Genomic DNA, 12166 nt, shown 5'->3' on the forward strand with positions numbered 1-12166 from the left:
AGGGAATAAAGATGCAGACCTACTAGAGAATGGACTTGAGGACACGGGCAGGGGGAAGGGTAAGCTGGGACAAAGTGAGAGAGTGGTAGTCTATATATGGACATATATACACTACCAAATGTAAAACAGATAGCTAGTGGGAAGCAGCCACATAGCACAGGGAGATCAGCTCAGTGCTTTGTGACCACCTAGAGGGATGGGATAGGGACAGAGGGAGATGCAAGAGGGAAGAGATATGGGGACATATGTGTATGTATAACTGATTCACTTTGTTATAAAGCAGAAACTGACACACCATTGTAAAGCAATTATATTCCAATAAAAATGTTAAAAAAAATTAAGGTAAAAACAAGGTATTTAAAAAAAAAGAAAAAGACACTTGCACCCCAATGTTCATTGCAGCACTATTTACAACAGCCAGGTCATGGAAGCAACCTAAATGACCATCGACAGACAAATGGATAAAGAAGATGTGGTACATATATACAATGGAATATTACTCAGCCATGAAAAGGAACGAACTTGGGTCATTTGTAGAGATGTGGATGCATCTAGAAACTGTCATACACAGTGAAGTATGTCAGAAAGAGAAAAAGAAATATGATATATTAACACATATATGTGGAACATAGAAAATGGTACAGATGAACCGGTTTGCAGAGCAGAAATTAAGACACAGAAGTAGAGGACAAACGTATGGACACCAAGGCGGGAAGCGGCGGGGGGTGAGGGTGGTGGTGGTGGGATGAATTGGGAGATTGGGATTGTCATGTATACACTGATGTGTATAAAATGGATTTCTAATAAGAAAATAAATAAACATTTTTTTTAAAAAAGTCTACAAACAATAAATCCTGGAGAGGGTGTGGAGAATAAAGGAACCCTCCTACACTGTTGGTGCAAATGTAAACTACTGTGGAGAACAGTATGGAGGTTCTTGAAAAAACTAAAAACAGAGCTACCATATGATCCTCCAATTTCACTCCTGGGCATATATCTGGAGAAAACCATAATCTGAAAAGATACATGCACCCCAATGCTCATAGCAGTAATATTTACAATAGCCAAGACATGGAAGCAACCTCAACGTCCATCAACAGATGAATGGATAAAGAAGAAGTGGTATATATATATAGATAGATATAGATATAGATATAGATACAATGGAATATTACTCAGCCATAAAAAAGAATGAAATAATGCTCTTTGCAGTAATATGGATGGACCTAGAGATTATCATACTCAGTGAAGTAAGCCAGACAGAAAAAGACAAATATCATGATATCACTTATTTGTGGAATCTAAAAAAATATATACAAATGAACTTATTCACAAAACATAAATAGACTTACAAACATAGAAAACAAACTTATGGTTCCTAAGGGGGGGTAAATTAGGATTTGGGGATTAAAATATGCACACTACTATATATAAAATAGATAACTAACAAGGACCTACTGTATTACACAGGGAACTATACTAAATATCTTGTAATAACATGTAATGTAAGAGAAATTTTAAAAAGAATATATATAAAAGTGAACCGCTTTGATGTATACCTGAACCTAACACAACATTGTAAATTTAACATATTTCAATAAAATTTTTTTAATTAAAGCATTTTTTTAAATGTTTAAGTGACATTCATATTTTAACGTCCAACTCAACTGCTCATAAACCAAAGTCTTGAATCATTTTTTTGGTGCTTCAAAGGAAAAACTACCCATACTTCAGACAAAATGTCCTTGCAGAAAATAATTTGTCCCTAGGGAGACAGGTGTTGCTAACTCAAATACTGTACAACGAAATGTCTGAAGCTATCATACTTTTGATATATAACAAACACTCATCTTAAGATAACCATTATACTGTTGATTTCCAGTTTATTTCTCCTTATAAGTACATCATCTGGCAGCACATCCTAGTAAAACTTCACATCATTATGTTCTCCTCCTAAGAAAAACTCTACCTGGTTCATGATAATATAAATCACGATACAGTTTGGATTTTTAAAAACCCCAAAACATATTTCACCATGAACTTCTTACATAAGACAACATGAATATTAAACAAAATATTGTTTAGAAGCCCTGGTTTTTACTATTGAGGAAAGGATCCTATGAAAATCATCATTATTATCACATGGAAAACATATCTGACGTCTTTGGGAAACTAGGAAAATTTGCTCTTCTTAGGAATAAAAGCCAAATATTTATTTAAGTAATTTTTCTATTTTCTTTGTTTTTCAGAACTGAAAACCTGGAGGCTGTTCAACTAGAAGCTAAGAGCAAATTATATTACAAGGACAAAGTGTGTTTAATCAAAATGGTTCGTGAAGTTAGCATTTAAAAATGAAACAGAAAAATACGATAACAGAACTAACTCAGTCAAATACGGGCTAAAAATACCTTTGTCAATTGTCTCTGGGTAACAATTAAATATTACAAATAAATTAGAAAAACCAAAATATAATCTCAAAATTCAATGGTCTTATGATAAAAGGGTTCTTCATTTTTTTTTTTTTCTTTTTACCATTCCTTCTATTTTAGCTCTGGCTCTTGTCTCCTCTGCCTATTTTAATATATGAGTATCCCCCCAAGATTCTGTATTTAGCCCTTTGCTTTTTTTTTTTTTTAACTGTATACTACTTCCTTGCAGTCTTTCATCTATTCCCATCACATCAGCTCTTCTTCACCTCTTCATGCACTCCTCTCAAACTGCCAGCCTGCTGCACATCTCCAACAGATGTTATATATGCCAAATTTGTCTGCAACAGAACATCTTTCCTTCAAATCAACCAGTGTCCGGATTTCACTCTGTTTATGACTTTACCACTCTCCAAGTTACTTGGGCATAAGGCTTTAGATTTTTTTTTAATCTTTCTTTTCTTTTTTGCAGTACGCGGGCCTCTCACTGTTGCGGCCTCTCCCGTTGCGGAGCACAGGCTCTGGACACACGGGCTCAGTGGCCATAGCTCACGGGCCCAGCCGCTCCATGGCATGTGGGATCTTCCCGGACCGGGGCACGAACCCGTGTCCCCTGCAACGGCAGGCGGACTCTCAACCACTGTGCCACGACGGAAGCCCTAAAATCTTTTTCTTCATTTCCACACCATTCTCCTAAGTCCTCCACTGAAGATCAACCAGTTCAACTCCTGAAAATCTTTCAGTTTTGAGTGGCCCTAAATGTCACCTTAAGGATACTTTGTTTTGTCCCCCTATATGGGATACCTGTCAGAAAGCCTATGAATATGCTTTAAAGTATAGATTATAGTACCTAGAGAAAAGGTTGGTTCAGGGTCCAGAGAAGCTTGCAATTCACCATTTCCAGGAAACTCAAATATGCAGAGACTGGATCACACCCTAATTGAATAAGAATTAATGCATCTAGTGTACACACATGCTATAGTTAAAGGTTGTGCATGTTTATCTTTGCATCACAGGTATAAAAAAAGCAGAAGAGACTATGTTAAATGACTTTCACCACAATGACTACATATTAGTCTTATCAGTGACTACATTTCAGCCTTAATTTTTTAAGATTTAAATTTCTGATTCAATGATCAATGGTGATGTTCCCTACTAAATTTTTCATATCTTCATTGTGGCCCTTAACACATTTATAATACGAGTTTTCTTGTCGGTCTCCTAGGGCAAGAGTGCTCTATACAGGATTACATTTCATTCTTTTTTGTATTTCCAGCACTTAACACAGTGCCTGATCCAAAATGTGTGTTGGATGAATTAACTTATATTGACTATTAGTCAATAAAGTTATGGTGACTTTTCTATTACTAAGAATAAAAAAGATACTGTGCTCAACTGTGTTATTAAAAATTGGAATGTAAAAGGAGTTAATTTTTTTCCAAATAGAAATAGAAACAGTTCTAAGACTCCTTTTTTATATTTATAAAACCTTTGTAATCTGGCTACTCTTTGTCAATGTCTTGAAACTTCAAGTATCAATATTTGAGAGTTGGCTTCATCCTCCTTTTAGTACTGCCAATTTGGTCTTTCCTCAAAAATTCATCAAATCTTATTCATTGCTCCAGTTCAAAATATAAATGTGCATATTTGAAAATAACATTTAATATCCAAATATTCTAAAATTATAATTGTTAGACTAATCTCACTAAAAGACCAACTAGTTGAGGCTTTCAATACCTTCTTCATGTTTGTCTTAATAGAAGAATAAAGGAGAAAAAGATGTAAAAGCTTACAGGAAAAAAATCCATTTGCTGATTAAAGACAATATTCAAAATCAATGAAAAAAATATATTTTTTTAATTCACTGTTTTGCCACAGAACCAGTTAAAGCAAGATCTTTGGACTTAAAAGAGTAATGTCTAAAATTCAAATGTAGGGCATTTATAGTTTTGTGATGTAAACTTCTCTCATCCCCTGAACTTACGTCAGGTCTATTTCAAACACAAATTCCTTGGTTGGGGACTGTAAAAAAATTTTTTTGGAAACCAGCAATCACTTTTTGCCAAACCTGATGCAGTATATACGGTACAGAATAGGGACAATGGATGTGAGATACAAAGATAATCCACAAAGAGACCCGACTCTGTGGAAATAAGAACAAAAGAGGACCAGGAAGAAGTAAACAATCAACCTCATCCCCAAAAGAGTGGGAAAGACACAGGCCACCTCCATTTATGGAAAGAGCCTCGAGCCAATTGTATTTGACTCTCAGACAATAGGCATTTTAACAAACACCTGGATTACCTAGCTTTGAAAGTAAAAGAAATATGAACAAAAACGCTCTAAGATTACAAACTTAAGAAAGGAAGTGTCAGTATTATGCAGCATTCGGCAGAGATCTTTGGAGGCTTGAGCGTGCATTTGCGTATGATGAAACTGACCCAGAACTGTCTTTGTGAGGCATGGGGTTGAGGAGTTGGCTCCTCCTATAGGACCTACTGAGTCTACTGAGAGGCAGAAATGGAACAGCCATTCATTCAGACCATCCTGATTCGGTTCCTTCATTTTTATTAGATGATTTCAAACCTGTTTTGTTTGTTTGCATTGGTTGATTTCAAGTCAATCTATTTGCTTTTAATCAGCAAAATCGCTCTGTCCTCCAAAATCAGCAAAATTCTCTGTCATGGCAGAGAATATGACCTCATATATTTCACTACCTCCAACTATTATCAAAATCAAAGGTACAAAAAGTAACATTCCCAAAGGATGATAGCTTAAAAAATATGTAATTTATTCATCTCTATAATTGCCTAGATTTTAATCCTGGCTCAAACCAAAACGTCATTCATTAAACTGAAAAAATATGTGGACAGTATTTTTGTGGTGTGTGTGTGTTTGGACAAGTTGCTCTACTCCAATAAAATTGCTTTTACGGAATTGGGCTTTCTTGTGATGCCCTCTGCTTACTTGCTTTTGGTTTTATGGGTGAGATATATTGCGGAAGTTGTCTCTCACATCACTCAGCCAGCCCTTCATAAGTCCCTGGGGAGACTTCCTCAGACCGTCAGTGCAAGGAAGAGCTTTACCTCTCCTAATCAAATGACACATTCTTATTTTATAGACCATTCAAGTCCCACAAATACCTGCCCATCTAAGGAAATTTATTCAATTAAGTTTTCATTTTCATTTTAACTTCTTTTATCTCTTCTCAAATGAATTTAAAATAAGAACACTGTAAAAGACTCACCATTAAAGTGGAATACTTTTATATATATATATATATATTTTTTTTTTTTTTTCCTGTATGTTTCTAGAGAGATGAACCAAACTACAGCCTCTGTAGTTTCCTGTCTTCTTAAAACAATCAGGTCTCCTTGAAGGGACCACTTAGTAACAGTTCTCCTAGCTCTAATATTTCCCTTCACCTCATCTTTTGTGCATAAAATCGTATCAGTTGGCTGCCCTTGACCAACTTGGGTCCTCAGTCTTCTTGGTCAATGATTCCTGGCCTGAAAATTTCTAACATCGCCATGTGCCTGCTCTTTGTCTGGCACCCATCTCTGTCCTGAGTCATCTTACCCCAAGCTGTGCATCAACTACACCAGCTGCCTCTACCTTGATCAATCTGGCAAACAGGAAGAAATGGCCAAAACAAAAAACAAAAAAAAAAGAAAGTAAGACTTACAAGTTTATGAGAAGAAAAAAGTCCTAAAACTCAGTTTGATTATACTTTACCTAGATACCTTTAGAAATCCAATTTGCTTTATATGTCTATTCATGCACTTTATTTAAAATGTAAAATATAAATGCCATTCAGAAATTTTAGATACAATTGAATTCAAAAGGAGATAATATTCTAGTAAATGCTCTCTTTTCTCTGGATATTACCTTCAGAAAAATCTACCCTGAAATATAGACAATTCAAATATTATCTTCAAAAAACTGTTATCCTCACTGGACAGCCATGTGTACATCAATGAAGTTAGAACACTCCCTCACACCATACACAAAATATAAACTCAAATGGCTTAAAGACTTAAATATGAGACATGACACCATAAAACTCCTAGAAGAGAACATAGGCAAAACATTCGCTGACATAAATAGCACTGATGTTTTAGGTCAGTCTCCCAAGGCAATGTAAATAAAAGCAAAAATAAACAAATGGAACCTATAAATCAAACTTATAAGCTTTTGTATAGCAAAGGAAACCATAAACAAAAACAAAAGACAACCTATAGACTGGGAGAGAATTGCAAATGATGTGACTGACAAGGGCTTAATTTCCAAAATATACAAACAGTGCATACAACTCAATTTCAAAAAACAAACAACCTAATCCAAAAATGGACAGAAGACCTAAATAGACATTTCTCCAAAGAAGACATGCAGATGGACAACGGGCACATGAAAAGATGCTCACCATCACTAATTATTAGAGAACGGCAAATCAAAACTACAATGAGGTATCACCTCACACCAGTCAGAATGGCCATCATCAAAAAGTCTACAAATAATAAATGCTGGAGAGGATGTGGAGAAAAGGGAACCCTCTTGCACTGTTGGTGGGAATGTAAATTGATAGAGCCAATATGGAGAACAGTGTGGAGGTTCCTCAAAAAACTAAAAATAGTTACTGTCTGATCCAGCAATGCCACTCCTGAGCATATACTTGGAAAAGATGAAAACTTTAATTCAAAAAGATACATGCACCCCAATATTCATGGAGGCACTTTTTACAATAGCCAGGACATGGAAGCACCCTAAGTGTCCATCCACAGATGAATGGATAAAGAAGATGTGATACACACACACACACACACACACACACACACACACACACACACAATGGAATATTAGTCAGCCATAAAAAAGAATGAAATGCCATTTTCAGCAACATGTATGTAGAGATTATCATACTAAGTGAAGTAAGTCAGACAGAGAAAGATAAATATTATGATATCACTTTTATGTGGAATCTAAAAAATAGTACAGATGAACTTATTTAAAAAACCCAAACTCACAGACATAGAAAACAAACTTATGGTTACCAAAGGGGAAGGGGGGGAGGGATAAATTGGGAGTATGGGATTAACAGATGCACGCTACCATATATAAAACAGATAAACAACAAGAATTTACTGTATAACACAGGGAACTGTATTCAATATCTTGTAATAAACTGTAACAGAAAAGAATAGAAAAAAAGGAATATACATATATACACATACACACACACACACACACACACACACATATATATATGTATAACCAAATCACACTGCTGTACACCTGAAACTAACACAATATTGTAAATCAACTATATTCCAATTTAAAAAAAAACTGTTATTCTCAAGCCATCCAGTACATATATGCACTTGCCATCAATGTGTAGGTAGAAGAAAAGCAAATTCTAATATAAGCTCAAAAGAAACATTAATAGAAAAATAACAAGTGAAAAAAAATATTTAAGAACTGTTTTATTTCAGATTATCAAAGTTTCTTTAAGGAAGCGGTCATTCAACAGTTACTTCCTAAGTCATTCTATAAGGTCAGCATCACCTTGATAGCAAAGTCATAAAAAAGATAATAAAAGCAGAAAAGAAAACTACACACAAATATTTCTCACAAATATCAATGTTAAAATCCTCAACAAAATACTAGCAAACCAAATTCAGTAAAATATTAAAAGAATTATATACCGTGATCATGTGGGATTTATTCCTGGAATGCAAGGATGGTTCAACATATGAAAATCAATCAATGTAATACACCACATTAATAGAATGAAAGGAAAAAGCCATATGATTATTTCAATTGATGTAGAAAAAGCATGTGACCAAATTCAACACCTTTCATGATAAAAACACTTAACAAACTAACAACAGAAGCAAATGACCTCAACATAATCAAGGGTTACTGTACTGATAAATACAGTGTCATGTTTAGATTAATAACCTATGTCAAGGAAACTAGACTCATTAAAAATCTCCACAAGGAGTACTTACCTGCCAAAATTTTCTTGAACTGTCTAAACCATACGTCACAGTGGTCTTCACTTAAATTAATAAGATCAAGTGTAGAATCCTTTAATTTATTTTGTTCCTTTTTCAAACATATGAAGAGTGTGATTCCTAATAAAGTACCACTTCTCTGCTGTTTAACTGAATAACGCCGTTTCAGTTTGACAGAGAATATGTCTTTGAGTTCAATAAATTCTTCTTTATGTCGAAAATTATACTTGGAATCACCTGAAAAGAAATTAAATTTTCTAATCAAAACCACTGTGTCTATATCTTATATGTATGAATAATAAATAGTGAAAACCCACAAAATCGTTATCATCTGTTATTTTACGATTATGCTTTATGTCAAGTCCTGTATGAGATGGGTGGGGAAAAAAAAAGAAAAATTGGGTCTATTTTCCCATAAATAGAAGAAATGGAAGGGAGTCCCTGCCACACAAGGCCTAGGACATTCAGAATCTGAGAATATTCAATGTATGAAGAATTCCAGGAACATAAACAAAGCAACATTTCAATAATAAGAAGTTAGTATCATGCAAGAGGCTTCCTGGTACTTACAAGGACAGAGTAAAGTAACGGAAAGAAGAGAATTCACTAACAGAAGTGAGTTTATGACAGGTTGTTGAAGGCAACATGTAAAGGAAAGAAAATTTACATTCTAGGGAAAGTAACACATATGCAAAAAGGAAACAGAGCAAGATTACTGTGAGCAGAAAGCATTATGAATGCCTGCTATTCTAAAAAGAAAGATCCACCTGAATCTTACTATAGTCAGACTTTATTTTATAGTGGCATGAAATTTTACTGGTTATGTTTAAACACAGGTCAGAAAACACCTGTTGTGATAATGGACTTTTTCAACTGACTCTCAAAGTAGAAGTGTTTTATACTTTAAAAATAGTACTTTCAAAACTTCCACTCTGGCCCACATGGAATCACAGGGAATGCTTTTTTACCTTCTGCCTGAAACGACTAACAGAGCACACCAGAGAAAGGAAACATCAGTTTCAGACATGGGACATTAGGTAGCACGGGACAGTGATCCCTGAGAGAGGGAAAACAAAGAAGCCATATGATTACAAGCCGACCGTCCCAGGCCACAGGGAGCGGAACCCTGGTGGAGCCTGGTTGTCTCCCTGAGCTGAGGAGGACTGAGGAGCCAGGAAAGCCAAGATGACTTAGAGTTCACTTGGAAAATTATTATAAAAAGGAGAGTTGCACAGAAAGAGAACTCTGTAGATCTTCCCCCTGAATCTTCAGCTGAGCATGGATCTGTATATGTGTGAGGCCAGGGAAAGAATTACCCAAAGGATTAGAGAGAACAACACTCAGAGATCACACAGGTGTTTCCACCAGCCAAAGTGGAAAAATAATGAAATTCGTGGGACTTTGGGGAGAGCACTTAAAAAAGTATTGTCTTGTTAGTGAGCTGACCAAAGGCTGCTCTGATTCCACCTAACAAAGCTTAAAAGCAAGCCTCAAAAGGATTCAAGTGTTTCCAAGTAACTTAACATCCTAGAACAAAGTTCAAGAGTATTTACTGGAGCTGCAATGAACATTTTGGTACATGACTCTTTTTGAATTATGGTTTTCTCAGGGTATATGCCCAGTAGCGGGATTGCTGGGTCATATGGTAGTTCTATTTTTAGTTTCTTAAGGAATCTCCATACTGTTCTCCATAGTGGCTGCATCAATTTACATTCCCACCAACAGTGCAAGTGTGTTCCGTTTTCTCCCCACCCTCTCCAGCATTTATTGTTTGTAGAGTTTTTGATGATGGCCATTCTGACCGGTGTGAGATGATATCGCATTGTAGTTTTGATTTGCATTTCTCTAATGCTTAATGATGTTGAGCATTCTTTCATGTGTTTGTTGGCAATCTGTATATTTTCTTCGGAGAAATGTCTATTTAGGTCTTCTGCCCATTTTTGGATTGGGTTGTTTGTTTTTTAATATTGAGCTGCATGAGTTGCTTGTATGTTTTGGAGATTAATCCTTTGTCAGTTGCAGCACATGGAAGCAACCTAAGTGTCCATCAACAGATGAATGGATAAAGAAGATGTGGCACATATATACAATGGAATATTACTCAGCCATAAAAAGGAACGAAACTGAGTTATTTGTAGTGAGGTGGATGGACCTAGAGTCTGTCATACAGAGTGAAGTAAGTCAGAAAGAGAAAAACAAATACCATATGCTAACACATATATATGGAATCTAAAAAAAAAAAAAAAAAAAGAAAATGGTCAGAAAAACCGAGGGGCAAGATGGGAATAAAGATGCGGACCTACTAGAGAATGGACTTGAGGATATGGGGAGGGGGAAGGGTAAGCTGGGACAAAGTGAGAGAGTGGCATGGACATATATACACTACCAAACGTAAAACAGATAGCTAGTGGGAAGCAGCCGCATAGCACAGGGAGATCAGCTCGGTGCTTTGTGACCACCTAGAGGGATGGGATAGGGACAGAGGGAGATGCAAGAGGGAAGAGATATGGGGACATATGTGTATGTATAACTGATTCACTTCGTTATAAAGCAGAAACTGACACACCATTGTAAAGCAATTATACTCTAATAAAGATGTTAAAAAAGAAAAAAAAAGAAAAGCATTTACAGGAATACGAAAATATTTAGCAACTCTAAATGGTAAAATTCACAATTGCTCTCATTCAATCACAAATCACTACACATGTAAAAAGGCAGAAAAATACCAGCCATGATAAGAGACAAAGAAATCAATAGAAACAGATGTAGAAATGGTACCAGCACTAAAATAGCCCCAGGAAGCAGAGGCCCTCTCTCAGCTTTCTTAAGCCTTAAGCAGGCATAAAGATATTCTCAGACTGGAGCAAAAATTTTCAGGTGACTTAAGTTCTTTCTCTGTATTCTCAGGGAGTTTGGGGGCCTTTCCCAACCATTCAGCAAACAGCCCAATTGCTCCCAAAGCACATGTACCACTGAAAAGGAAACAAAGACAAGTTCTTCTCTCAGTGCTTATGGCAGTGGGATAGGGTGAACCCACGGGCAAATTTTCAGGCCTGTCATTTCCTCAGAAAGCTCAAGCTTCAGGTCTGCGTACCGTCTATTTCTATTGTCACCCGGTGACCTGAGAATCAATACCCTCAAAGTATCACTTCAATGGGAAACATTTATATATTCTAGAAAGTAAAACAGCCACCACTATTACTACAATCATCACTTAATCAACAGAGTGAAAATAATGTATCATCAGAAGCCCAAATGTCCCACGTGCCTTCATGAACAGAGTGAGTCAACCCACCCACTCTTCTGTAAGTACTAATGGATTAACCCATGTTGGTAAGATTGACTTTTCTCTAGTTCAATGGCTCTCAAACTCTTTGGTCTCAGAGCCCATTTACATTCTTAAAGACTGAGGGCCCCAAATAGCTTTTGTTTATGGAGGTTATATCTATTGATATTTACCATATTAGACATCAAAACGGAGACTTTTTTAAACACAAGAATACAAAGCACACACTGTATTAGCCATCAGGGCAAATATGTCACCACATATCTCAGCCTCTGGAAAACTCAACTGTACCCTCGAGACAGAATAAGGGTGCAAATAACAAATAACTTCTTAATAAAATTATGAAAATAGCTTTGATCTCCCAAACTCCCTGAGAGGGTCCTAGAACACATTTTGAAAATGCAGCTGTAGCATATTTTAGATTGTTTGTTCCCTTTGAC

The 12166-nt window shown here is 36.0% G+C and overlaps 1 protein-coding gene across 1 annotated transcript in view; it reads right to left on the reverse strand.

Annotated features, from left to right (window-relative positions):
* Positions 1-12166, reverse strand: part of CERKL (ceramide kinase like) — a 148695-nt gene that overhangs the window by 96009 nt on the left and 40520 nt on the right. The window contains exon 2 of the mRNA XM_033423681.2: positions 8435-8677. Within this exon, the coding sequence (XP_033279572.2) occupies positions 8435-8677 (243 nt within the window). The remainder of the gene's footprint in view (positions 1-8434; positions 8678-12166) is intronic.

Source organism: Orcinus orca, chromosome 7, assembly GCF_937001465.1.
Source record: "Orcinus orca chromosome 7, mOrcOrc1.1, whole genome shotgun sequence".
NCBI lineage: Eukaryota > Metazoa > Chordata > Mammalia > Artiodactyla > Delphinidae > Orcinus > Orcinus orca.